Source organism: Pelodiscus sinensis, chromosome 13 (assembly GCF_052426305.1).
Source record: "Pelodiscus sinensis isolate ZL-2025 chromosome 13, ASM5242630v1, whole genome shotgun sequence".
Lineage (NCBI taxonomy): Eukaryota > Metazoa > Chordata > Testudines > Trionychidae > Pelodiscus > Pelodiscus sinensis.
This window is the reverse complement of record NC_143064.1, coordinates 48,593,301-48,620,988: the sequence shown is the minus strand read 5'-3', so window position 1 is coordinate 48,620,988 and position 27,688 is coordinate 48,593,301. Positions and strand designations below refer to the sequence as shown.

General features: G+C 63.7%; 1 protein-coding gene across 6 annotated transcripts in view; it reads right to left on the bottom strand.

Moving 5' to 3' along the window:
* The window catches only part of DGKK (diacylglycerol kinase kappa), an 80,505-nt gene that overhangs the window by 21,769 nt on the left and 31,048 nt on the right, over positions 1–27,688 (bottom strand). For 5 of the 6 annotated variants that reach the window (XM_075896543.2, XM_075941282.2, XM_075896545.2 and 2 more), the window contains 16 exons: positions 25,526–25,636; positions 24,140–24,220; positions 22,349–22,453; positions 16,368–16,500; positions 15,872–15,978; positions 15,140–15,265; positions 14,884–14,986; positions 10,829–10,991; positions 10,051–10,159; positions 9,132–9,271; positions 7,461–7,542; positions 6,444–6,535; positions 5,904–6,003; positions 4,437–4,638; positions 1,383–1,469; positions 529–628 (listed from right to left, as the gene is read on the bottom strand). In XM_075896543.2, coding sequence (XP_075752658.2) covers positions 529–628; positions 1,383–1,469; positions 4,437–4,638; positions 5,904–6,003; positions 6,444–6,535; positions 7,461–7,542; positions 9,132–9,271; positions 10,051–10,159; positions 10,829–10,991; positions 14,884–14,986; positions 15,140–15,265; positions 15,872–15,978; positions 16,368–16,500; positions 22,349–22,453; positions 24,140–24,220; positions 25,526–25,636 — 1,841 coding nt within the window. The remainder of the gene's footprint in view (positions 1–528; positions 629–1,382; positions 1,470–4,436; positions 4,639–5,903; positions 6,004–6,443; positions 6,536–7,460; positions 7,543–9,131; positions 9,272–10,050; positions 10,160–10,828; positions 10,992–14,883; positions 14,987–15,139; positions 15,266–15,871; positions 15,979–16,367; positions 16,501–22,348; positions 22,454–24,139; positions 24,221–25,525; positions 25,637–27,688) is intronic. The other variant, XM_075896544.2, reaches the window with a different exon arrangement.

Here is a 27,688-nt window from a genome sequence, read left to right as displayed (position 1 = left end):
ACCGTGCCCGCACGCACAAACAGCACACATGACACAAGGCTGCTTGCACACTGCGCCTGCATGCACACACTGAACACATGACACAAGGCTGCCACCTTGCACACCGCACCCCCAGCGCGCACGACACACATGACGCACTCCCGCAAGCAGCTGGCTGCCAGCCCGCCCGTTATGACGCACACACAGGTCACGGTGAGGAGACAGTGGACAAGCGGCAGTCAGCGGGACGGGGGAGACACCAGGGTGGTCCCGAACCAGAGGATTCGAGCAGCCCCTCCCACTCCAGGAGTGGAAAGTTCCATCTCCGCAACACCCCTCTTCATTCAGCCCTTCAGAGTCCAGGGAGCCGCCCGAGACTGTCCGGGAAAGGGGCCCTGGCTGGGGAATGGCTGCCGGTGACTGGACTGAGCTTAAGTTGGGTGCTGCGATAGGGAGTGTGTCCTAGTGGTTAGAGCCAGGACTCCTGGGTTCCGTTTCCACTTTCAGGGGGCGGCGTCGGGGGCCCGCGCTGCCACGGCGCCTACTCACATGGTGTTGGGGTCCTCGGCGAAGTGCGCGGCGCTGAAGCTGTCCGGTCTGTCCAGGAAGATGGAGGACGTGGTGGAGATCACCGTGCCCCGCCGGGAAGCTGGCCCAAGGGAGACGCTCTTCAGCCACCAGCGGTGCCCAGCAGCGAGCACCCTGGATCTGGCCCCAGCCCCAGCCCCCAGCACCGCTGCACCACGCATACACCCCCGCGGAGGGATCCGCTGCTTTCAAGGGGGCTTGCCCCACGGCCTGGATCTTCTCCAAATCCCTGGCCAACAGCCTGGCCGGCCTGGCCACTGATAATCTGCACCCAGTTCTCCCTTCTCGCCCAGCTTTGACCCTGGGGGGCGCAATCCCCCCTCCCCTTGCCCACCTGCAGGGGCCCAGGGCTGCATCAGGCACTTACTGCTCTCCTGCCAGCAGGGGGCGCCGGGTGTTACTTAGCTCCGGAGTCGAGGTGGGGGTCCGCTTCCCGGCTCCGGCCAGCCCCGCACAGGGATGGTCAATTTCCCTGGGAGGGCCAGGATCCCCCTGGGGCCGGGCCTCACTGCTCGGAGCCCCCAGTGAGTGTGCAGGGCGCGTGCGATTGCACGGCATGCTCACGTCGCACGCGGCCCTGGTGTTCCCGTGGCTGGAGGCCACCCAGCTGGGCTGCGCTCTGGGCCTGGCAGTCACATGGCTCTGGAGCCGTGCGGGCAGCAAAGGGAGCCCAAGCCCGATACCCCGGCCAGCTGCGCCCTGGGGCGCGGGAACGGTGCCTCTCTCCTCTGGGTCTGTGCCACCCCCAGCCTGCCTGGGCGCCAGCGTCTCCAGCCCCTGAACAGCGAGTGACCCCCGCGGGGGCAGGGCCTCACCGAGGGGTTCGGGCGCTTTGCCGAGCTCTTCCAAGCTGTCCTTCTTGCTCCGATAGGCCTGAGTCTGCTTGTTCTGCTCGTCCACGGCTGCGGGGGAAGGCAGGCATGGGGCAAGGGCCAGGGAGGCTCCCCGCGGCTCGGCTGTGTCGGGGCACCCGGGCTGCATTTGCACCCCTGGGTCAGCGGTTGGAGACCCGTGCTCTAGCACGCAGGCCCGGCTCAAAGCAGCCCTGCCCCGGGGTGCCCAGTCTAGGACCACGGGCACGCGGCTGCCCTGCCCCTCCCCGCGGGACTCAGCGCCCCCTGGTGGCTGCCCCAGCACACTGCCCGGCCTGAGAACTGGGCTCCCCTTCGGGTGCAGGACAATGCTCGGGCCCCAGTGTGTCCCCGGGCAGGGCCTAGCTGGCTCTCACCCCCGTGTGGAAGTTTGCCATGCAATGGAGGGGTTCGAGGAAGGCCACCCCCAGCCCTGCTGCTGCGGGGGGAGGGGCGTTCCCAGGCTGTGGGGGGCAGGGTGTTCCAGGATCCCAGAGCCCTTCCCCCACCACGCATGGGGGGCAGGGCTAAGGGGTCCCCAGGAGGCTGTGGAGAAGGGGGTGAGGCTGGCTCCCACCCCCCGACGGTGCACACACAGTCCTGGGGCAGGGCGGCAGAGCTCCCGGAGCAGCAGGGCTGGAGCAGGGGTGACCTCCTGGCTCATCAGCTTTGCTCCCTGCTTAGGGCATGCTCTGCCCTGCAGCCTGACGCCGAGCCAGACGGTGCCAGGGGCCCCGGTGCCGCTGGGCGTGGTGCTGCCGCCGGGGGCTCTGGAATTCGGCCGCAGGCCTCCCAGCTCCACGTGAGGCCACGTGCACAGGGAAAAGCCTCGGCCCCCAGGCCCCAGCTTGACACGGACGGGAGCCTGCAGCCCCGTCGCCCACGACCGAGGCCAGCACAGGGGTGTGTGGACGCACGGGGGTGGGGGGGGGCGTGTTAGGCTGGAGCCAGGCTCAGGGTGCAGCACAGGGGTGTGTGGACGCACGGGGGGGGGGGGGGGGGGCGTGTTAGGCTGGAGCCAGGCTCAGGGTGCAGCACAGGGGTGTGTGGACGCACGGGGGTGGGGGGCGTGTTAGGCTGGAGCCAGGCTCAGGGTGCAGCACAGGGGTGTGTGGATGCACGGGGGTGGGGGGCGTGTTAGGCTGGAGCCAGGCTCAGGGTGCAGCACAGGGGTGTGTGGACGCACGGGGGTGGGGGGGGGGGCGTGTTAGGCTGGAGCCAGGCTCAGGGTGCAGCACAGGGGTGTGTGGACGCACGGGGGTGGGGGGGGGGGCGTGTTAGGCTGGAGCCAGGCTCAGGGTGCAGCACAGGGGTGTGTGGACGCACGGGGGTGGGGGGGGGGGCGTGTTAGGCTGGAGCCAGGCTCAGGGTGCAGCCCAGGGGTGTGTGGACGCACGGGGGTGGGGGGGGGGGCGTGTTAGGCTGGAGCCAGGCTCAGGGTGCAGCACAGGGGTGTGTGGACGCATGGGGGTGGGGGGGGGGGCGTGTTAGGCTGGAGCCAGGCTCAGGGTGCAGCACAGGGGTGTGTGGACGCACGGGGGTTGGGGGGGCGTGTTAGGCTGGAGCCAGGCTCAGGGTGCAGCACAGGGGTGTGTGGACGCACGGGGGTGGGGGGCGTGTTAGGCTGGAGCCAGGCTCAGGGTGCAGCACAGGGGTGTGTGGACGCACGGGGGTGGGGGGGGGCGTGTTAGGCTGGAGCCAGGCTCAGGGTGCAGCACAGGGGTGTGTGGATGCACGGGGGTGGGGGGCGTGTTAGGCTGGAGCCAGGCTCAGGGTGCAGCACAGGGGTGTGTGGACGCACGGGGGTGGGGGGGGGCGTGTTAGGCTGGAGCCAGGCTCAGGGTGCAGCACAGGGGTGTGTGGACGCACAGGGGTGGGGGGGCGTGTTAGGCTGGAGCCAGGCTCAGGGTGCAGCACAGGGGTGTGTGGACGCACGGGGGTGGGGGGCGTGTTAGGCTGGAGCCAGGCTCAGGGTGCAGCACAGGGGTGTGTGGACGCACGGGGGTGGGGGGGGCGTGTTAGGCTGGAGCCAGGCTCAGGGTGCAGCCCAGGGGTGTGTGGACACACGGGGAGGCGGAGGGGGGGCTAAGGGCTAATCGGGGACTGTGCTAATTAGCGAGGCCCAGGGGCCATGGCTCTCCCGGTGCCCAGCACTCGCCTGAGGGATGCGTCTGGAACCTGCCAACCAGCCGAGAACGTGGCTGCTGACACGGGGACACGGGGACAGGCCACTGGGCCATGTGACCTGCTCCACTTGGGAGGCGCCAGGGACGGATAGAAAACGCCAGGAGGCAAACTCCATCGTGCCTGCAACTCTGCTACCGATCCCAGCTGCAGGCTTGCGAGGGACAGCGCTGGGAATCGCTGGCCCATCCTGACAGGGACACTCAAGCCAGCAGTTCTAAGATCTCTGCTAGAGCCTGCACCGAGACTGGGAGACTGGTGCATGTGACGGATTCTCCGCAACAGCCTCACTCGCCCCCTTTCCTTTCTCTTGTTAATGAGCCTTTCGGCGGTAGATTCTACAGGACTGGCCCGGCGAGCTCTCGCGGGTGAGATCCAGAGTGTGAACTGACCGGGGATCTGGGCTGGTTCTTTGGGACCGGGAGGACCCGTTGGGGGAGGTGAGCTGGGTTCTAGAACCCTCCCCTGTGTTAGGCCCGGGGCTGACTGTGGCGTAGGGAGAGCTGGGGTGTCCGAGGGGTTTGCTCGTGAGGTTCCTGCCTGCCGGATTGGAGCTGGAGCGCTCGGCGCGACGGGTGTGTGGCCTGTTTGGGAAGGGTCCCCTTCACATGCCAGGCCTGGCCTCTTCTGTGCAGGCTGGGGGCCCTGCTCTCCTTCAGCTCCTGCCCGCCCCGGCAGCCCCCAAGGCAGCAGGAATGCCCGTGTGTGCCGGGCTGGGTCTGGGCACCGCTGAGGGCGAATTGCTCAAAACCAGGCTCCGTACAGCCCCTGGCTGGAGGCAGCCGAGGCGGCCTGGGTCTGGCTCCCCCGACCCTACCGCCCCCGCGCTCCCACCTTTCTCTGCCTGCTCGATGATCTGCCGCAGCGCCTTCTTCAGGCTGTTGGCTCTCAGCATGAGCTGCTCCTTGGATTTGAAGATCCGGGGCACAGGGCTGAGGTGGAAGCTGCTCTCCTTGCCCTCGGGGCCGAGCACGGCCTGCGACTCCTCGTTCAGCTCCCGCACCAGCGAGTCCAGCTTCTCGTTCAGCATCGCGCACTGCAACGGGCGCGCGTCACGGCCGGGCGCTACTGGCACGGCTCCGCCCCCTTGGCCAGGCGCTACTGGCACGGCTCCGCCCCCTCCCTCCTCCCTGGCCGGGCACTACTGGCACGGCTCCGCCCCCTTGGCCAGGCGCTACTGGCACGGCTCCGCCCCCTCCCTCCTCCCTGGCCGGGCGCTACTCGCACGGCTCCGCCCCCTTGGCCAGGCGCTACTGGCACGGCTCCGCCCCCTCCCTCCTCCCTGGCCGGGCGCTACTGGCACGGCTCCGCCCCCTCCCTCCTCCCTGGCCGGGCGCTACTGGCACGGCTCCGCCCCCTTGGCCAGGCACTACTGGCACGGCTCCGCCCCCTCCCTCCTCCCTGGCCGGGCGCTACTGGCACAGCTCCCCCCCCCTTGGCCGGGCACTACTGGCACAGCTCCCCCCCAGCTCCCCCCCTTGGCCGGGTGCTACTGGCACAGCTCCCCCCCCTTGGCCGGGCACTACTGGCACAGCTCCCCCCCAGCTCCCCCCCCCTTGGCCGGGCACTACTGGCACAGCTCCCCCCCAGCTCCCCCCCCCTTGGCCGGGTGCTACTGGCACAGCTCCGCCCCCTCTGCCCCTCCCTGGCCGGGTGCTACTGGCACAGCTCCGCCCCCTCTGCCCCTCCCCGGCCGGGCGCTACTGGCACAGCTCCGCCCCCTCTGCCCCTCCCTGGCCGGGTGCTACTGGCACAGCTCCGCCCCCTCTGCCCCTCCCCGGCCGGGCGCTACTGGCACAGCTCCGCCCCCTCTGCCCCTCCCCAGCCCAGCGCTACTGGCACAGCTCCGCCCCCTCTGCCCCTCCCCGGCTGGGTGCTACTGGCACAGCTCCGCCCCCTCTGCCCCTCCCTGGCCGGGTGCTACTGGCACAGCTCCGCCCCCTCTGCCCCTCCTCGGCCGGGTGCTACTGGCACAGCTCCGCCCCCTCTGCCCCTCCCCGGCCGGGCGCTACTGGCACAGCTCTGCCCCCTCTGCCCCTCCCCGGCCGGGTCCTACTGGCACAGCTCCGCCCCCTCTGCCCCTCCCCGGCCGGGTGCTACTGGCACAGCTCCGCCCCCTCTGCCCCTCCCCGGCCGGGCGCTACTGGCACAGCTCCGCCCCCTACTGGCAGGCAGGGGCCCAGCCACAGGGCACCCTCCCTGGCTGCAGAGGCCCGGGCCGGGCTGGCCTGCACTGCAAACCCAGGGTGCACGCCAGGGAGTGCAGCTGTCGGCAATGCGCTCCGCCTGCCCAGGACGTACCTTCCGGGCCATGGCGTCGGCCTCCTGCTTGTTCTCCGTGGCCCTCTCGTAGGCCTTGCCGACCTCGGTGACGAAGTCGTTCACCGTGCCGCACAGGAACCTGCCGGGGACAGCAGCATCCGTGGGCAGAGCCCTGTGACCCGCCCGCCGCCCGCGGTGCTGCTCCTCCGTTACCAGCAGAGGGCGCTCTCCGGCGCCTGAGGGAGGCGCCACCTGCAGCCTTGTGGGGGGAGAGCCCGGGGCCAGGAGCCTGGCACGGCCCCTTGCTGAGCGAATGCAGCTGAGCCGGGCTGGCCGCGATGCCCTGCTCCCCTCGGCCCAGCCTGCAGCCCGTGCACCTCCGTCCACGCTCCCTGCCCCTCACTCCCAGGGACCTGCCCCGTTCCAGAGCCGCACTGGCACTGCCCACAGAGCCCCCTTGGCCCCCCAGCTGTGCTCACAGCTCTGGGGCGGGGGCACCCGGGCGGTGCGTCAGACCCCTGCCGCTCCCGGCCTGCCCACAGCTCCGAGTGGGGCCCTCGCTGGCTGGCGCCCACTTACTTTGCCGAGGAAATGACGACCGAATGCTTGTCGGATTCCAGGATCTTGGCCAGGTGGAAGGCCACGGAGTCAGCGTAGTGCGAGATCTGGACCTGTGTGACACGAGGCGTTTCCTGAGATGCTGCGGCCGTGCTCCTGGGGCCCTCCTGTGCCAGCCACGCCAGAGCAAGCCCCTGAACTGGGGGGAGGTTGCCCACTGAACTGGGGGGAGGTTGCCCACTGAACTGGGGGGAGGTTGCCCACAGTGCTTGGGGGGGGGGGCAGGGCAGGCTCTATCCCCAGCTCATTGTGTGCCTCAGTTTCTCCATCCTGCTTCACTCTGATTCTCTGCTTGCCTGGGGACACCTGGAAGCTGCCACTCCATCGAAGACCAGCTCCTTTGCAATGGGGTGCTGGACCGCCAAAGGGGGCAGCTGCATGCTTGGTGGGGCTGAGCGGGGCCAGGCTGCAGGTCAGCCAGTGCACTGTCCACATGCCCTGGTGTGTGACTGCAAACCCTTGGGAATCCGCACCTAAGCTCAGCGCTGCACAGACGCCAGCACCAGCCTGTCTGAAGAGCTACAGAGCCCAGAAGGGGAGGGAAACTGAGGCACAGCACAGGGCCCATCACGCAGCCAGAGCCAGGAACAGAACTCAGGTCTGCAGACTGTCAGTGCAGTGCTCTACCTGCTAGGGCACACTGCCTCTTGGCCCAGAGAGAGCCTGACCACCCAGAAGCAGTGGCAGGCTCCTGGACATCCCACCAGGCCCTTTCAGCTTCCATGCCAGGCAGCCAGCGCCCTGCCCACAAACTTGTGTTACCGGCTTCTCCAGTTCATCGGCCCCTCCCCGAGGCGGGAACCTGACGCTGGGGAAGCAGGCTGAGCACGGCTGAACTCGTTTCACCGGGCAGGACTCCTGGTCTCCCTGAAGCTTCCAGTGCTGCAGCCTCCCCCTCCCGGCCCCTGGGCTGGGTCTGAGCAGAGGAGCTGCGGCTCCAGGCCCAGCCCCGCGCCGGCCAGGCCACGAGCACTGCACCTGCACGCAGGAGTCCCCATTCTCCTCCTCTCTGGCGGGTGGGGACGAGGCCTTGGGCGCCTCGTAGGTCAGGACGCTCCACCTGGGGGCAAAGACGGGCGCTTGGTGCCAGGGCCAGCCTCTGCCAGCACCGGGTCAGGGATCGGTCGGGACGGGGACAGGCACCAGGCCAGGGATCAGTCGGGACGGGGACGGGCACCAGGCCAGGGATCGGTCGGGACGGGGACGGGCACCAGGCCAGGGATCGGTCGGGACGGGGACGGGCACCAGGGCAGGGATCGGTCGGGACGGGGACGGGCACCAGGCCAGGGATCAGTCGGGACGGGGACAGGCACCAGGCCAGGGATCGGTCGGGACGGGGACGGGCACCAGGCCAGGGATCGGTCGGGACGGGGACGGGCACCAGGCCAGGGATCGGTCGGGACGGGGACGGGCACCAGGCCAGGGATCGGTCGGGACGGGGACGGGCACCAGGCCAGGGATCGGTCGGGACGGGGACGGGCACCAGGCCAGGGATCGGTCGGGACGGGGACGGGCACCAGGCCAGGGATCGGTCGGGACGGGGACGGGCACCAGGCCAGGGATCGGTCGGGACGGGGACGGGCACCAGGCCAGGGATCGGTCGGGACGGGGACGGGCACCAGGCCAGGGATCGGTCGGGACGGGGACGGGCACCAGGCCAGGGATCGGTCGGGACGGGGACGGGCACCAGGGCAGGGATCGGTCGGGACGGGGACGGGCACCAGGCCAGGAATCGGTCGGGACGGGGACGGGCACCAGGCCAGGGATCGGTCGGGTCGGGGACGGGCACCAGGCCAGGGATCGGTCGGGACGGGGAGAGGCACCGGGCCAGGGATCGGTCGGGACGGGGATGGGCACCAGGCCAGGGATCGGTCGGGACGGGGAGAGGCACCGGGCCAGGGATCGGTCGGGACGGGGACGGGCACCAGGCCAGGGATCGGTCGGGACGGGGACGGGCACCGGGCCAGGGATCGGTTGGGACGGGGAGAGGCACCGGGCCAGGGATCGGTCGGGACGGGGAGAGGCACCAGGCCAGGGATCGGTCGGGACGGGGACGGGCACCAGGCCAGGGATCGGTCGGGACGGGGACGGGCACCGGGCCAGGGATCGGTTGGGACATGGGCCCTCCCCACAGGAGGCAGAGGGGGGTTGGGTAAAGCCAAGCATGGCAGTGGGCAGGGGAGGTGGCTCTTGTCTGGCCTGTCCCAGGCCGGGTGTCTGGGAGGGGGCAGATCGGCCCTTGGGACTGACAGCCCAGACAAACCAGGATCCAACGAGCCTGGAGTGAGGATCCCGAGAGACAAGGCTCGGGCAGGAATGAGAGGGCCCAGCCCAGCCCAGCCATGGCCCTACCCAGCCCAGCCCAGCCCAGCCATGGCCCTACCCAGCCCAGCCCTGCCCAGCCATGGCCCTACCCAGCCCAGCCCTACCCAGCCCAGCCCTGCCCAGCCCAGCCCTGCCCAGCCCAGCCCTACCCAGCCCAGCCCTGCCCAGCCATGGCCCTACCCAGCCCAGCCCTGCCCAGCCATGGCCCTACCCAGCCCAGCCCTACCCAGCCATGGCCCTACCCAGCCCAGCCCAGCCCAGCCATGGCCCTACCCAGCCCAGCCCTGCCCAGCCGTGGCCCTGCCCAGCCGTGGCCCTGCTCACCTGTCCAGCATCTTGGTGCTTGCCCGCTCCAGCTTCTCCAGCACCTGCAGCAGCTGAGTGTCGTCGTCACAGAGACTGCCCCAGCCCAGCACCCGCGCCAGGTCGTTGCCCGTCCCCAGCGGCAGGACGCCCAGCTGGCACTGCCCGGCAGGCAAAGAAGGGTGAGCACCGAGAGCCTCGGGGGGGGGGGGGGGCACAGGCAGGAGCCCGGTGGTGCTGGGAAGCAGGTGCCTGGGGGGTGCTGGCCATGGGCACAGCTGGCCCACGCTGTAGGCTCCTGCCCAGACCCTGGCACCCACATGTCCAGCCCTGGGGACACATGGCGAGCCCTGACCCGCCCCATCGTGCCACTGTGCACCGGTCCTGGGAAAGCAGCTCCTGGCTGGCAGGGCTTAGCACACGCCCGCGGGCCATGGACACACCAAGCTTTCCACTGCTGCCAAGGCACAGGGGCTGTGGGGCAGTGGCAGCCCTCAGAAATACCGAGGGGGGACAGCCGACTGACAGACAGACAGTCAGACAAACAGACCAACAGACAGACTGACTGACAGACCGGCAGACAGACAGGCCAACTGACAGACCAACTAGCAGACCATCAGGCAGACAGACAGGCAGTCAGACCGTCGGGCAGACAGACAGGCAGACGGTCGGACCGTCAGGCAGACAGACAGACAGACAGTCGGACCGTCAGGCAGACAGACAGACAGACGGTCGGACCGTCAGGCAGACAGACAGACAGACGGTCGGACCGTCAGGCAGACAGGCAGTCGGACCGTCAGGCAGACAGACAGACAGGCGGTTGGACCGTCAGGCAGACAGACAGTCGGACCGTCAGGCAGACAGACAGACAGGCAGTTGGACCGTCAGGCAGACAGACAGACAGACAGACAGTCGGACCGTCAGGCAGACTGCTCCTCACCTGCTTGTGCAGCCCCAGGGCATCGATTTCGGACAGGACCCAGCCCACGCTGCCGTCCCCCCCGCAGACCAGGATGCGGAAGGTGGAGAACTTCTGGAAGAGCCGCAGGCTGGCGGGCGCAGCGAGGAGTCAGGGACACCTGCCCAGCCGCCCCCCCGGAAGGCCCCTCCCTCCCCCCACCCCCGCCGAGGGCAGTCCCTCTCCCAGATCCACCGCTGGCCTGGCTCAGCTGCAGGTGCGTCGCTGGGTCGCCGGCCTGCCTGGCCTCCTAGCTCAGAGCTGGGGCCACAGTGCAGCCCCTGACAGGGCAGGGGGGGCTGCTGGGCCCATCTCTGAGTCCCGCCCAGCTCCGGGGGCATCCGGGGGGCACCGGCTGGGCACGTGAAGTCACATCTCGAGGGGCTGAGCAGCTTCCCCCTTTCCCCACCCCCAGCGGGCGCAAGGAACGGAGGGAGGGAAGGGACACGAATCTCGCGGGGTGCGAGGTCCGGAGCTGCGGGCGCAAGCCTGGCAATGAGGCCAGGTGGCAGGGGGCACTGTGGGCGCGAGTGCAGGGAGGGAACTGGACAGCAGGGGGCGCCCCAGGCATAGGGAGGGGGATGGGCGGCAGGGGGTGCCGAAGGCGAAGGAGTGGGGGGAAGGGCGGTGGGGGCGCAGGAAGGGGGATAGGTGGCAGGGGGCGCAGACGGGGGTGCAGGGAGGGGGATGGGCAGCGGGGAGGGGGATGGGTGGCGGGGGCACAGGGAGGGGGATGGGCGGCGGGGGGGCTGTCACTTACCCAAGGTGAGGGCCCCCGTTCATGAGGTCGAACACTTGCGCTGGGTTTAGGAACTGCTTGAATTTGCGCAGGAATTTCACGCCCTGGTTGTCGCCGCTCTTGGAGTTGACGAAGGCCAGCAGGGGGCTGGAGCAGGACGAGGGGCAGGTGGCCTTCCAGAAGCCTGGGGAAAAGCCGAGTGCTCCGGTGAGGCGCTGCCTGCAGCCCGGCGGGTTGGTTTGACACGGCCCGGCCAGGGGTCCGAGCGGCGGCGGCGGCGGGGCGGGGAGGCAGCCTGGCAGGTTGGTTTGACATGGCCCGGCCAGGGGTCCGAGCGGCAGCGGCGGGGCAGGACGGGGAGGCAGCCTGGCAGGTTGGTTTCATAGAATCATAGAATCATAGGACTGGAAGGGACCTCGAGAGGTCATCGAGTCCAGCCCCCCGCCCTCAAGGCAGGATCAAGCTCCGTCTACACCATCCCTGACAGATGTCTATCTAACCTGTTCTTAAATATCTCCAGAGAGGGAGATTCCACCACCTCCCTTGGCAATTTATTCCAATATTTGACCACCCTGACAGTTAGGAATTTTTTCCTAATGTCCAATCTAAACCTCCCCTGCTGCACTTTAAGCCCATTACTCCTTGTCCTGTCCTCAGAAACCAAGAGGAACAAATTTTCTCCTTCCTCCTTGTGACACCCTTTTAGATATTTGAAAACCGCTATCATGTCCCCCCTTAATCTTCTTTTTTCCAAACTAAACAAGCCCAGTTCATGAAGCCTGGCTTCATAGGTCATGTTCTCTAGACCTTTAATCATTCTTGTCGCTCTTCTCTGTACCCTTTCCAATTTCTCCACATCTTTCTTGAAATGTGGCGCCCAGAACTGGACACAGTACTCCAGCTGAGGCCTAACTAGTGCAGAGTAGAGCGGCAGAATGACTTCACGAGTTTTGCTTACAACACACCTGTTGATACAACCTAGAATCATATTTGCTTTTTTTGCAACAGCATCACACTGTTGACTCATATTCAACTTGTGGTCCACTATGACCCCTAGATCCCTTTCCGCCATGCTCCTTCCTAGACAGTCGCTTCCCATCTTGTATGTATGGAACTGATTGTTCCTTCCTAAGTGGAGCACTTTGCATTTCTCTTTATTAAACCTCATCCTGTTTACCTCTGACCATTTCTCTAACTTGCTAAGGTCATTTTGAATTATGTCCCTATCCTCCAAAGAAGTTGCAACCCCACCCAGTTTGGTATCATTTGCAAACTTAATAAGCGTACTCTCTATCCCAATATCTACATCATTGATGAAGATATTGAACAGTACGGGTCCCAAAACAGACCCTTGAGGAACTCCACTTGTTATCCCTTTCCAGCAGGATTTAGAACCGTTAACAACAACTCTCTGACTACGGTTATCCAGCCAATTATGCACCCACCTTATCGTGGCCCTATCTAAGTTATATTTGCCTAGTTTATCAATAAGAATATCATGCGAGACCGTATCAAATGCCTTACTAAAGTCTAGGTATATGACATCCACCGCTTCTCCCTTATCCACAAGGCTCGTTATCTTATCAAAGAAAGCTATCAGATTAGTTTGGCATGACTTGTTCTTCACAAACCCATGCTGGCTATTCCCTATCACTTTATTACCTTCCAAGTGTTTGCATATGATTTCCTTAATTACCTGCTCCATTATCTTCCCTGGGACAGACGTTAAACTGACCGGTCTATAGTTTCCTGGGTTGTTCTTATTCCCCTTTTTATAGATGGGCACAATATTTGCCCTTTTCCAGTCTTCTGGAATCTCCCCTGTCTGCCATGATTTTTCAAAGATCATAGCTAAAGGCTCAGATACCTCCTCTATCAGCTCCTTGAGTATCCTGGGATGCATTTCATCAGGACCTGGTGACTTGCTGACATCTAACTTTCCTAAGTGATTTTTAACTTGTTCTTTGTGTATCCTATCTTCTAAACTTACCCTCTCTCTGCTTGTATTCACTACGTGAGGCACACCTCCAGACTTCTCGGTGAAGACCGAAACAAAGAAGTCATTGAGCATCTCCACCATTTCCAAGTTCCCTATTACTGCTTCTCCCTCCTCACTAAGCAGTGGGCCTACCCTGTCCTTGGTCTTCCTCTTGCTTTTAATGTATTTATAAAAGGTCTTCTTGTTTCCCTTTATGCCTGTAGCTAGTTTGATCTCATTTTGTGCCTTTGCCTTTCTAATCTTGCCCCTGCATTCCCGTGTTGCTTGCCTATATTCATCCTTTGTTATTTGTCCTAGTTTCCATTTTTTATACGACTCCTTTTTTATTTTGAGATCATGCAAGATCTCCTTGTTAAGCCAAGCTGGTCTTTTGCCATATTTTCTATCTTTCCTACACAGCGGAATTGTTTGCTTTTGGGCCCTTAACAACGTCCCTTTGAAATACTTCCAACTCTCCTCAGTTGGTTTGACACGGCCCAGCCAGGGGTCCGAGCGGCGGCAGAGGGGCAGGGCGGGGAGGCAGCCTAGGGAGGGGGAAGGGAGGGTGTGTCTCGTGGAAAACCAGCTTGTAGGGGAGAGAGGGGCAGCGCCAGGCAGAAAACAAGAGGGCAGAGGAGAAATGAAACCAGCTGGGAGGCCCCGAAAGGAGACCAACCCCTGCCGTCTCGGGCAGCTAGGGCTGGGGAGGAAGAAGAACCCTGCATAGGGCTGTTAACTCCTGGTTGAAATGTTTTCTGGAAAACTATACGGTTAACCAGCCGGCTGCATCACGCCGCAGCGGGGAGCTGCTCCGGCCGAGCCGGGCGCCGGTTAACCAACTGGCTGCATCATGCCGCAGCGGGGAGCTGCTCCGGCCGGGCCGGGCACTGGTTAACCAGCCGGCTGCATCACGCCGCAGCAGGGAGCTGCTCCGGCCGGGCCGGGCACTGGTTAACCAGCCGGCTGCATCACGCCGCAGCGGGGAGCTGCTCCGGCCGGGCCGGGCACTGGTTAACCAGCCGGCTGCATCACGCCGCAGCAGGGAGCTGCTCCGGCCGGGCCGGGCACCAGTTAACCAGCCGGCTGCATCATGCCGCAGCGGGGAGCTGCTCCGGCCGAGCCGGGCACCAGTTAACCAGCCGGCTGCATCACGCCGCAGCAGGGAGCTGCTCCAGCCGGGCCGGGCACCAGTTAACCAGCCGGCTGCATCACGCCGCAGCGGGGAGCTGCTCCGGCCGGGCCGGGCGCTGGTTAACCAGCCGGCTGCATCATGCCGCAGCGGGGAGCTGCTCCGGCCGGGCCGGGCACCAGTTAACCAGCCGGCTGCATCACGCCGCAGCGGGGAGCTGCTCCGGCCGGGCCGGGCGCCGGTTAACCAGCCGCTCCCATCACGCCGCAGCGGGGAGCTGCTCCGGCCGAGCCGGGCGCCGGTTAACCAGCCGCTCCCATCACGCTGCAGCGGGGAGCTGCTCCGGCCGGGCCGGGCGCCGGTTAACCAGCCGCTCCCATCACGCTGCAGCGGGGAGCTGCTCCGGCCGGGCCGGGCACCGGTTAACCAGCCGCTCCCATCACGCCGCAGCGGGGAGCTGCTCCGGCCGGGCCGGGCGCCGGTTAACCAGCCGCTCCCATCACGCCGCAGCGGGGAGCTGCTCCGGCCGGGCCGGGCGCCGGTTAACCAGCCGCTCCCATCACGCTGCAGCGGGGAGCTGCTCCGGCCGGGCCGGGCGCCGGTTAACCAGCCGCTCCCATCACGCCGCAGCGGGGAGCTGCTCCGGCCGGGCTGGGCACCGGTTAACCAGCCGCTCCCATCACGCCGCAGCGGGGAGCTGCTCCGGCCGGGCCGGGCGCCGGTTAACCAGCCGCTCCCATCACGCTGCAGCGGGGAGCTGCTCCGGCCGGGCCGGGCGCTGGTTAACCAGCGATGCAGAATAAATGTTGTTCTGTGCACAGAGGCACGTGTGGATGTGCCCCACCACCAGACACACGCTGCCGCTGAGGGCGCTCTGCCAATCAGCCGCCCTAACACTCAGCTGCCATTGCCCTTCAGCCACTGGGCACACTCCATGCAGCCCAGGGAAGAGCCGGCTCCAGCACTCACCGTCCGAGTCGATGCTGTTCAGGGCGGTGGGCGGGATGATGGAGACCTTGTACTGCCCCAGGGGGCACTTCCTCCCAAAGAACTCCTTGCAGGCGCTGTGCACCTAGAGCAGGCAGAGCAGGAGAAGGCTGAGCCGGCGGCCAGGCGGGCGGGAGCGAGCCCTGGTGCACACAGGGCTACATCTCTGCGCCCACAGCCGCAGGCAGGCGCAGGGGCGAGCAGAGAGCGGGGAAGGGGTTGGAAGGTGGGGTCTTACGATGGCCTTGCACCAGAGGCACCTCCAGTCCTGCAGCCGCCGGACGCTGCCGCAGGTCCGGTCGCACACGGCACACCTAGCACTCACCGGCAGGTTGCCCTCCAGCCACTGGTGGGGCATGGCTACCTGGGGAGAGCAGCGACACAGGCCAGTTACCTGGCTGGCAGCCTGTTCTCAGCTCTCCCGCTGCCCTGCGGGGCCTGGGGCAAGTCACCCCAAAGCTCCGAACACACGGTCACGTCTGGACAGGGGCCATGTCTGGACACATGGCCACATCTGGACAGGGGGCCATGTCTGGAGACACGGCCACGTTTGGACAGGGGGCCATGTCTGGACACACGGCCACATCTGGACAGGGGGCCATGTCTGGACACACGGCCACATCTGGACAGGGGGCCATGTCTGGACACACGGCCACATCTGGACACACGGCCACATCTGGACGGGGGACACATCTGGACACACGGCCATGTCTAGACAGGGGGCCACGTCTAGACACGGAGCCCATGTCTAGACACACGGCCACATCTGGACATGTGGTCCCATCTGGACACAGGACACTGACTCCGGGGTGTGACTCCTGATTGGCAGCCACATAAGAAGCCGGCCCGCTGAGCCCACAGCTGTCTTTGGCGCCCTGGCTTAGGGGGCTGGCTGGTCCGGTGGCTGGCCAGTGAGGGCGAGGAGGGCAGTGCCCTTCCTGGGGGGGCGGGGAGAGAGGGACGTGCTTACCCCATCTTCATCCTCAATGATGTCGCTTCCTATGGAGGCCAGCGTGGTCCACTTGCAGTTGTTGGTGGCTCTCACCGCACAGCGCTTGTGGGCTTTGAACTTGCAGACTAGGAGGGCGGGAGGGAGAAGCCAGCCGAGTGGGCTCCCCTGGCCACGCTTCCCGTCCTCCAATGCCTGGTCCCCGGGCCTGACCCCGCGCCCACCCCTCGCCTGCCGCGGAGCCGAGCCCACAGCCAGCACCTAGCAGGGCCCAGCCTCTGTCCCGGCACAACCCGCCGGCCAGCGCCTTGCCCAGCTGCCAGTGGCTGCAAACAGTAGGGGTCACGCGCTAGCACCACAGAGACAGGCCCCTGGGCGACAGACCCTGGCCCGGCCCTCTCCCTTCTAGCTCTGCCTCTCACCCCAACCCCTCCCTGCCTCCCGTCCTAGTCCGCACCCCGGCTTGGTAAGCAGCCCCCGTGGCCAGCAATCCCCCCAGCCCCGCCCTGGCTGGTACCTTCGCAGGAGAGGCCGTGGGAGGTGACCCCCGACAGGGCCTCGCGGCACACGTTGCAGAAGGTGGGCCGAGCGTGGGAGCAGGCGTACCAGTTGTGCATGCCGGAGAAGTGCTCCATGTTGAACTGCGTGGCCTGCAAGGACAGAGGCGTGGCTGGTGCGCGGCGGGAAGGCAGCAAGTCCTCCAGCAAGTGGGCGCTTCCTGGGAGGCACCAGGCTTCAGGACTCCTGCTCCCGATGCCCCTGCGCCCACCCTGCCAGCCTCCGAAGGGGGAGCCAGCATGGAAGCGAGGAGGGTGGCACCGGCCAGGTTTGCCAGCCAGGGGGTGCTGCACGTGGCTGGCTCCCAGAGCAGAGTGCAGCAGCACGCTGGAAGGCCTGGCCACGTCCCCCATTACGGGGCTGCCTACGTGACACGAGCCAGGGTCCTTGGCGCATGTTGAGTGGGCACATGGGCCATCCGTGGTACCTACGCCATCAATGGACACTCCTTGCCCACGTCAGTGAAGACGGGCTGTTTCACCGCCGCTCGCAGCCTAGCACCGGCGTGCCGCGGTGGTGAAAGCCGGGTCCTAGTCGGCATGAGCGCCCAGGGCCCCTCGGCACTCTTGTGGCGAATGGCTCAGTCCTCCTGGGGAGAGGCAGCGAGGAGTCGCTGGGAGTCCCGCCAGGCTCCTCGGAACCCAGTTCTCCCAGGCTCGGCCTGTTCCGGACGGAGACATGGAGCCCTGGGCTCAGGGCAGGCACCTCGGGGTTACGTGGCCCTGGGACTCCAGCCCTCTCCTGCCTCCTGTGACGCCACCCGGCTCGGTGCCGACTGGCGTCTGCATTTGCACAACCCAAAGCTGCGTTATGCCAAACGCGTCCCGTGGCGCCCGTTCCTCCAGCGCAGCCACCGAGGCTACGCACCCCAGTGCAGGCAGGTGGCATGAGCCGCTCTGAATTCCCATGTGGGATACTCGGCACCGAACCAACGGCTTGGGAATGACCCTGTTTTCCGGTGAGCCCAGCCGTGGCTGGTCTGACAGACACGTGACCCGCCACCCATCCCGAGCCCGGAGTTTGCCAGGGGCTGAACCGAGGATTCCCACCCTGGGGAGTCTAGGGAATCCCTCAGCGTGTCTGCGGCTGCCTTTGCAATGCCCCCCCCTCCCGGGCAGGCAGGCTGGGCAGCAGGCAGGGCGTTAGGCAGGGCTGGGTCCGTGCCTGGCGCAGGCGCAAGGGGCTCTGCTCTCGGCGCAGTGAGGCTGAAGAGCTCTGTTTCCAGCAGCTTCTCCCTCCAGCTCGACACGAGAGGCCCAGCGTCTCGTGGAACTCCGGTGAGAGCAGGCTGCTGGAGGCTGCAGTCACACGCACGAGGGGGAAGCCGTCACGTTGCACGAGCAAACGTGACCCTAGCATCTCCCCACAGCTGGCAGGCTCAGCGTTCTCCCCAGCGGCTCAGCTGGCTCCGTGCTTCAGGCTGTACCCAGACCCCATGTGTCAGTGGGAACCAGGCCCCTGAATGTCTAGGAGGAGCTGGGCCCCTGGGCGTGCGGGGCATCCGAACTGCCAGAAGAATACACTTTTGTACAAGACCACTGGGGGGCACTGGGGGGCCTCGGAAACGCCCAGTCTTCCGTCCCAGGCTGGGAACCTGCAGGCCCGGGGCGAGCGCGCGAGCTGCTGGCAAGTCGGGGGGGCCGCTGGCGAGGGTCGTGCCATGGCTGGACTAATGGCAGGTGGAGAGGTGCGCAGGTGTGTGCGTCTCCCCCCAGCAAGACAAACAGCCATTCGTTCCTTAATTCTAAATGGGCAGCTCCACCGACCTTCACCGAACGGCACCAATTAGAATCATAGAGCACAAGAACCAGAAGAGACCTCGAGAGTCATCGAGTCCAGTCCCGGCCCTCGCGGCAGGACCAAGCCCCATCTAGACCATCCCTGGCAGGCGTCTGTCCAACCTGCTCTGAAATCTCTGCAGTAACCGAGATCCCACAACCTCCCCTGGCAATTGATCCCAGTGTTTAACCCCCCTGACAGGCAGGAACTTTTTCCTGATGTCCAACCTCAACCTCCCTTGCTGCAGTTTAAGCCCATTGCTTCTTGTTCTGTCCTCAGAGGCCAAGGAGAACAATTTTTCTCCCTCTTCCTTGCAACAGCCTTTTAAATACTTGAAACCCGCTCTCCTGTCCCCTCTCAGTCTTCTCCTTTCCAAACTCAACAAGCCCAGTTCTTTCAGTCTTCCCTCCTAGCTCCTGTTCTCTAGACCTGTAATCATTCTCATTGCTCTTCTCTGGACCTTCTCCAATTTCTCCACATCTTTCTTGAAATGTGGGGCCCAGAACTGGACACAAGACTCCAACTGAGGCCTGACCAGCGCAGAGCAGAGCAGAGCAGAGCAGAGCAGAGCAGAGCGGAAGAATGACTTCTTGTGTGTTGCTCACAACACTCCTGTTAATAAATCCCAAAACGGCGTTTGCTTTTTTTGCAACAGTGTCACGCTGTTGATTCATATTTAGCTTGTGGTCCACTCTGACCCCTAGATCCCTTTCTGCAGGACTCCTCCTAGACAGTCGCTTCCCATTCTGTGTGTGACACGGAGCGTTCCCTCCTAAGGGGAGCACTTTGCATGTGTCCTTATTCAACTTCATCTTACTCACCTCCGACCATTTCTCCAGATCATTTTGAATTTTGACCCTCCCTCCAGAGCACTTGCAGCCCATCCCTTAGAATCCTAGAATCACAGGGCAGACAGAGACCTCAGGAGCCATCGAGTCAACCCCCTGCCCAAGGCAGGACCAGCCCAACTCAACCATCCCAGCCAGGGCTGTGTCAAGCCAGGACTTAAAAACCTCCAGGGATGGAGATTCCACCCCCTCCCTAGGGAACCCCTCCCAGGGCTTCCCCACCCGCCTAGGGAAATAGTTTTTCCTAGTATCCCACCTAGGCCTCCCCCACTGTAAGGTGAGCACATCGCTCCTTGTGCTGCCATCCGCCCCCACTGAGAACAGCCTCTCTCCAGCCTCTTTGGATCCTCCCTTCAGGAAGTTGAAGGCTGCTCTCAAATCCCCCCTCACTCTTCACTTCTGCAGACTGAACAAGCCCCAATCCCTCAGCCTCTCCCCGTAGGTCATGTGGCTCCAGCCCCCTCAGCATTTTGGTCGCCCTCCACTGGACCCTCTCCAATGCGCCCACATCCTTTCTGTAGTGGGGGGGGGGCAGAACTGGACACAATACTCCAGATGTGGCCTCACCAGTGCCCAATAAAGGGGAATAATCACTTCTCTGGATCTGCTGGCAATGCTCCTCCTAATGCACCCTAATATGCCATTAGCCTTCTTGGCTACGAGGACGCCCTGCTGACTCGTATCCAGCTTCTCATCCACTGTAACCCCCAGGGCCTTTTCTGCAGAACTGCTGCTTAGCCAGTCAGTCCCCAGCCTGTACCAATGCTTGGGATTCTTCCCTCCCAAGGGCAGGACTCTGCACTTGTCCTTGTTGAACCTCATCAGACTTTTTTGGCCCAATCCTCTGATCTGTCCAGGTCACTCTGGACCCTCTCCCTGCCCTCTAGCCTATCTACCTCTCCCCCTAGCTCTCCCAGGTTGGTATCATCTGCAAGGGTAATAAGTGTGCTCTCTATGCCATTATCCAAATAGTTGCTGAAGATATTGAACAGAACTGGCCCCAAAACAGAGCCCTGCAGAACCCCACTTGCTATGCCCTTCCAGCAGGATTGAGAACCATTAATAACTACTCTCAGAGTATGGTTATCCAGCCAGTTATGCACCCACCTTATAGCAGCCCCAACTAAGTTGTATTTGCCTAGTTTATGGATAAGAAGATCCTGTGAGACTGTATCAAATGCCTTACTAAAGTCTGGGTATACCACATCCACCACTTCTCCCTTATCCACAAGACTCGTTATCCTATCAAAGAAAGCTATCAGATTGGTTTGACATGATTTGATCTTTACAAATCCATGCTGGCTGTTCCCTAGCACCTTATTATCTTCCAGATGTTTACAGATGGATTCCTTAATTACTTGCTCCATTTTCTTTCCTGGCACAGAAGTTAAACTAACTGGTCTGTAGTTTCCTGGGTTATTCTTATTTCCCTTTGTATAGATGGGCACTAGATTTGCCCTTTTCCAGTCTTCTGGAATCTCTCCCGAATTCCATGATTTTTCAAAGACGACAGCTAAAGGCTGAGATACCTCCTCTATCAGCTCCTGGAGTATTCTAGGATGCGTTTCATTAGGCCCTGGTGACTTGCAGACAGCTATCTTTTCTAAGTAATGTTTAACTTGTTCTTTTTTTATTTTATCTTCTAAACCTACCCCCTTCCCACTAGCAGTCACTATGTCAGGCATTCCTTCATCATCACCCTTCCTGGTGAAGACCGAAACAAAGAAGTCATTAAGCACTTCCACCATTTCCAAGTTTCCTGTTGTTATTTCTCCCTCCTCACTGATCAGTGGGCCTACCCTGTCCGTGGTCTTCCTCTTGCTTCTAATGTATTTATAGACTGTCTTCTTGTTACAGTTAGAGGAGCCTGGACAGCCCTACCTAGACAATGAATGGTATGTCTGCCTTGGGCACAGTGCAGATCCCTAAAAAGCAAAACCCAGGCCTGTCTCAAGTCTGGCACACGTAGCACGCAGGCAAGATTTAGGAGGGAGAAGCTTTGAGAGGCAGGCATGTTTTGCATACCAATGCAGAGTACGCAGTACAGCGAGACCACGTCAAACACACACGACAATCAACCTTGTACTGGTACTTCTGTTTCTGATAAGCAAAAATTACAGGTGCAGCCATAAAATTGTTAACTGAGCACATCGTTTTTGCAACATCCTGAGTAGCAGGATGTTCCCCAAATAGGGCATTGGGTGTTGTAGGTATCTTACACAGTACGTAATCGACTGGTAAATATTAGAATGCCCACGTCTCGCTTTGCTATCAAATGGGCTTAGTAAGAAGACTCGAAGGGAGGGCGTGAGCAGGATCGACCCAGAGGTCCTGCTCGATGTAACGAGAAGTAAACAGACCCCTCACACCAGCTACAGCAGAGCACGGCGTTCCGATGCGTGGGAAGGAAAGGAAGCACGACCTCCTGCCTGGTACTGTAGGCAGCATACGGGTGAAGAATAAGTGAACTAGGCTTAATGAGTGCATTATTTAGTAGATCTATTGGTTGCTTTTGCATTGCTTTTGCAGTATGAATTGCTTTAGAATTGATAGTATTTAAGGTTTGAATTGTATAGTCATTGTTTTTAAGGCTGGTAAAATGTAAACAACAATGTTAACTGCTCAAAGCTTGCAATAAATGAGAAAGCGCTTGAGTCTCCCTGGAGTGTCCTGGTTTCCCTTGGCTCTAAAATAAATTGACCCACACAACAGTTACCCTTTATGCCTCTAGCTAGATCTAACTTGTTCTGTGCCTTTGCCTTCCCAAGCTCGCCCCTGCGCACCTGTGCTGTTTGCTTCCATTCATCCTTTGTCACCTGACCTAGTTTCCACTTTTTATATGATTCCTTTTGGATTTTTAGATCCTGCAGGATCTCCTGGCTAAGCCTTTTGCCAGACGTCCTGCCTTCCCCGCGCAGTGGAATAGCAGGCTTTTGGGCCCTTAATATTGTCTCTTTGAAAACCTGCCCCGGACTGTCAGCGCACGATGCTGCTGCTGGCGCTTTGGGACGGGGCTGACTGTTCTGTCTGTACAGCACCTAGCGCCTTGGGGTGGATCTGGGACCAGGCACCTTGGTGTTACCGTATTACACCTAGTAAATAATCCCAGAGAAAGGCAGAGTTCCCCACCAGCTGTTCTCTCTCTCACAAGGTCACAGCTGGCCACCCCAATAGTGCACAGCACGACCGGCTGTGTAACCCTGCGTCTCGTGGCACTCCCCACACTGGGAATACTGCCGCCATCGCCCCGTCTCCCTGCGCCGCTTCTACGGACGCTCCCTGTCCCGGAGCCGCCCCAGGACGCCTCCCTCACCTCGCTGACTTCCCACTTCTGCACCGATTTCAGGGCACTGATCCAGTCCTCCATCTCCTTTCGGTTCTCAGCGCACAGGATGAGCTTCCGGAACGGAGTGATCACCTGGAGAAGGAAACTGCCCTGCTACGCCTGCTGCGAAGGGCAGGGAGCTGTGGGGAGCCCGGGCTGATGCCCCGGAGGAACTCCAAGGTGCTCCCAGCCAGCTCTGTCCCACACCTCCCCTCAGCCCCCAGGCTGGATGCCCCCCACACAGCACGGAGGGAGCACTAGCGCTCTGCTTTGCTCTCTGCCCTCCCAGCAGGAGGCGCTGTTGGCCATCGGCTGGAGAAGGGAAATGAATCTCCCCATCAGCAACCAGCCATCGCATGCCGCAAGAGGACTGTGCCAGCCCCTCCTCCTGGGAGATGAGCCCCCGGCCCCCACGTACAGTCTGAGGCTGGCTTTGCACAGGCCAGGGAAACACCTGTGGGAGGAGGGGAGCAGCCCCGCTCAGCTCCCTCCCACGCCTTTGGTGTGCCGGGCGAGGAGCTGGCAGATCATGATGCAAAGCCCAGACCTGCCCTGCCACGCTGGGCCACGCTGGGCCGTGCCATTCCGGGCCACGCTGTGCCGTGCCATGCCGGGCCATGCTGGGCCATGCTGTGCCGTGCCACGCTGTGCCACGCTGGGCCGTGCCATGCCGGGCCACGCTGTGCTGTGCCATGCCGGGCCATGCTGGGCCATGCTGTGCCGTGCCACGCTGTGCCACGCTGGGCCGTGCCATGCCGGGCCATGCTGGGCCATGCTGTGCCGTGCCACGCTGTGCCACGCTGGGCCGTGCCATGCCGGGCCACACTGTGCTGTGCCATGCCAGGCCATGCTGTGCCGTGCCACGCTGTGCCACGCTGGGCCGTGCCATGCCGGGCCACACTGGGCCGTGCCATGCCGGGCCATGCTGGGCCACGCTGTGCTGTACCATGCCAGGCCATGCTGGGCCACGCTGTGCCGTGCCATGCCGTGCCATGCCGGGCCACGCCGTGCCGTGCCATGCCGGGCCACGCTGTGCCGTGCCATGCTGGGCCATGTTGTGTCGTGCCATGCCGTGCCACGCTGTGCTGTGCCATGCAGGGCCACGCTGTGCCGCACTGCGCTGCCGTGCCATGCTGGGCTACACTGTGTCGCGCTGTGCTGTGCCGTGCCATGCTACACTGTGCCGTGCCATGCCGTGCTGTGGCACGCTGTGCTACACTGTGCCATGCTGTGCCATGCCGTGCTGCGGCACGCTGTGCTACACTGTGCCATGCCATGTTGCGGCACGCTGTGCTACACTGTGCCATGCCGTGTTGCAGCACGCTGTGCTACACTGTGCCGTGCCGTGTTGCGGCACGCTGTGCTACACTGTGCCGTGCCGTGTTGCGGCACGCTGTGCTACACTGTGCCATGCCATGTTGCGGCACGCTGTGCTACACTGTGCTGTGTCGTGCTGCGGCACGCTGTGCTACACTGTGCCGTGCCATGCCGTGCCATGCCGTGCTGCGGCACGCTGTGCTACGCTGTGCCGTGCCGTGCCATGCCGTGCTGCGGCACGCTGTGCTACACTGTGCCGTGCCATGCCGTGCCATGCCGTGCTGCGGCACGCTGTGCTACACTGTGCCGTGCCGTGCCGTGCCATGCCGTGCTGCGGCACGCTGTGCTACGCTGTGCTGCGCTGTGCCATGCCACACCGTGCCGTGCCGTGCCATGCCGTGCTGCGGCACGCTGTGCTGCGCTGTGCCATGCCGCACCGTGCCGCGCCGTTCGGCCCCTTACCGTGAAGCTGTTGTTAACGTTCTTGGTGCTGGTCTCTGCCATGCTGGCGTCGGACAGGTCCACCTCATCGAAGATCAGCGACTGGGGAGGCGGGAGGGAGAGGGCCATGTGGCAGACAGCCCGGCCTTGCTCTGCCCAGGGAGCGCCTGGCTCGCATAGGCTGGGGAGACTGGCTTCGCCTTTGCACGGGGCTCGGGTGGAGAGAGGGGCTCGCTGGATGACCTGTAACGCTCCCTAGCAGAGGGAGGGCCTAGGTGGCCAGGCTGGCACCGAGGGCAGCTGGGGGGAGGGGGCTGCTCGAAACCCCAGATCCTCGGAGGCATGGAGGTGCCCAAGCCCCATAGCGAGGAACTGGCCTCCCCCTCGGCCTCGCTCTGCTCCCCGGGACCCAGCACAGAGATTGGGAAAGCTCCTTCTTAAAACCAGGCTGAGCCCCTGTGGCGCGGGGGGGCTGTCTGCTCTGTGACCGGGGCCCTGCGCTGCGATGGGAGATTCTCACTGGGATTAACCCAGACACCCAGGGAGGGAGACAAGGGGAGGGGGGCGGAGACCAGCACCTGGCTGGGGGCAGGGCTGGAAGAGGGTTTTAGTTTCTGGCTGGGATCATGGAGGAAGCAGCCTGAGCAAGGGGCTGGGATTTAGGGGCCCAGGCTCCCCCATCTCAAGGGGGCTGAGGCATCCTAGGCCTGCCCTGGAACCAGATTCCATCTGTGCTGTGCTGTATCCTGGAGAAGCAATAAACTCCCTCTGTTCTACCGGCTGGTGGAGTCTGTCCGTGCCACTACGGGGGTGCAGGAGGCTGGGGACCACGACGTGCCGTCACAGCCATGTCCCACAGGCCATGGGCAGGCCACGCTCCTGCTCTGGGCTAGCTCCCTCTCGGAACCCTCTGCCTTTTGGGCCTCCTCTGTCCTGGGGCCCCGCCCTGGGCAGCCGAGGGGCCAGGAGAGCTGGCAAGAGACTCGGTGTCCCTGGCAGAGGCTGGCTGCCTGGGGCTCTGCCAGTGTGGAGCAGGCACCCAGAGGGCAGGCGTCTCCGTGGGCGCGCGGGGAAGGCCCCAGTCCCCTGAGTCCCTCAGGGCCTGGGGGGTGAGCTCAGTCGAGGTTGCCTGAGGGGGTGGCCAAGGGAGAGGAGACCCCAGGGGAGTGAGGCAGACCCACGCCAACCCCATGGGGATGCGTCTCCTCCCTGCGTTTGGGCGCGAGGCGGGAAAGGGCCAAGGCCAGGCCCCCGTGGCCTGCGGGAGGGGCGGACGGCCGAGCGTGTGGCAGGCCCCTCCGTGCCCCGGGGCAAGTCGGCAGCCGGCTGGCTGAGAAGCTTAGCTCAAGCTGCAGGGGTCCCCAGCTCGCCTGGCGCCCTCACACCGGGGCTGCTGGCTCTCCCTACCTTGGAGTCCTTGGCGTAGTACAGCGTCCGGCCCCGCAGCTTAAAGTAGCGCCGCTTCCACCTCTGGAACGAGCTCGTCTGCTTGAGGAGCAGCCCCTCCTTCACGCTCTTCTGCAAAGAGTCACAGGCGCCTTGGTGCCCCGCCTGCCCGCGGGGGTCGGTCTGCTCGCTCCCACCCGCGTCGCGCTAGCCACCCGCCCTCACGCCCGTCTCCACCCGCTCAACGACCTGGGCTCGGAATGAGACGGCCCCTTCGAGCCCAACCCGGCAGCTTCCTGCGCGGAGGCGGCTGGAGCCCTCGGTCCCTCCGGCCGCCATGCCAAGCGCTCCCCTAAGCACGCAGGGAAGATGGGCCTGGGGCGTGGAATGCAAAGGAACACACACACACACACAGAGTTACACACACACGCACACGGACAGACACACACGCGCGCGCACACACACACACACACAGAGTTACACACACACGCACACGGACAGACACACACGCGCACGCACACACACACACACACACACAGAGTTACACACACACGCACACGGACAGACACGCGCGCGCACACGCACACACACAGAGTTACACACACACGCACACGGACAGACACACACGCGCGCACACGCACACACACAGAGTTACACACACACGCACACGGACAGACACACACGCGCACACACACACACACAGAGTTACACACACACGCACACGGACAGACACACACGCGCACGCACACACACACAGAGTTACACACACACGCACACGGACAGACACACGCGCACGCACACACACACACACACAGAGTTACACACACACACACACGGACAGACACACGCGCACACGCACACAGAGTTACACACACGCGCACACGGACAGACACACACGCACACACACACACACAGAGTTACACACACACGCACACGGACAGACACACACGCGCACACGGACAGACACACACGCGCGCAGACACACAGAGTTACACACACACACATGCACAGTTACACACATGCACACACACACACACAGAGTTACACACACACTCACACGGACAGACACACACGCACACACACACACAGAGTTACACACGCGCACACGGACAGACACACGCACACACACACAGAGTTACACACATGTGCACACGGACAGACACACGCACACACACACAGAGTTACACACACACACATGCACAGTTACACACATGCACACACAGAGTTACACACACATAGATTTACACACCCAGATTTTCACCCTCCATCTCTACGCACGTGGCCCTGGGGAACAGGACCGGCCCTGCGGGCAGAGCGGGCTGTGGGAGCGTCTCCCAGATTTGGACGCTCCGGCCAGCGAGGAGGCGAGTCGGTCGCTGTGCCGGCGCCGAGCGCCCTTGCAGTCACACACAGAGACCCCCCGGCCGCCTGGGCCTCAGCCCCACTTTGCTGACCCACCGGCCTGTCCTGGATTGGGATCCCGAGGCTCCGTGCGACGCTCCGGGGACCTGCCCCACAGAGCTAAGCGCTGCAGGCGCCCGGCCCCTTTGGCAAAGAGCCCTCGGGCTTTGCTGCTGGGGTGCAGCCACCGATAACCCGGCGCCTCTTTCTGGCCTCCGCTCGAGCGGCAGCGCAGTGTAGGAGCAGCGCCGGCATCGCCCCCTGCACCGCGGCGACCGTGCCGGGCATGGCTTGTTCCTTCCGGGTGCCGGGCAGGGCTGGTCAGTGGCCCCCGGCTCTCGGGGCCTGCGAGGCTCCAGTTCACCTGCTCCAGTGACCTGTGACACTACTGGCTGGTGCCCTGCAGCCGATCGGGGAGCAGCGCTCGCACCGAGTTCCCCTGGCCCCCGCCTGGGAGGAGCAGCAACCTCGCGTCGTCCGACCCGCCGGGCCTGCCTCCCTCCTCGCCGCGTGTGCGTTCAGCCCCCCTGGGCCGGCTCTGGGGGGCCCTGCTGCTCAGCGTTCTCCCTCGGGCCCACAGCTTCCTGCAGGCCCTGAGCGCCCCTTTGCCAAGGCAAGTGGGGGTGGAGAGGAACGTGACCCCCACCGAGCAGGCAAAGAGAACCCAGCGCTTCCCTGCGCCAGGGGCTGGACGAGCCACCAGACACACGCGGAGCCGCCCCTGCCCCAGAGAGCCTGCGGCGATGTCCCAGGCCAGCGCCAGGCGCTGGGTGCAGCAGATAG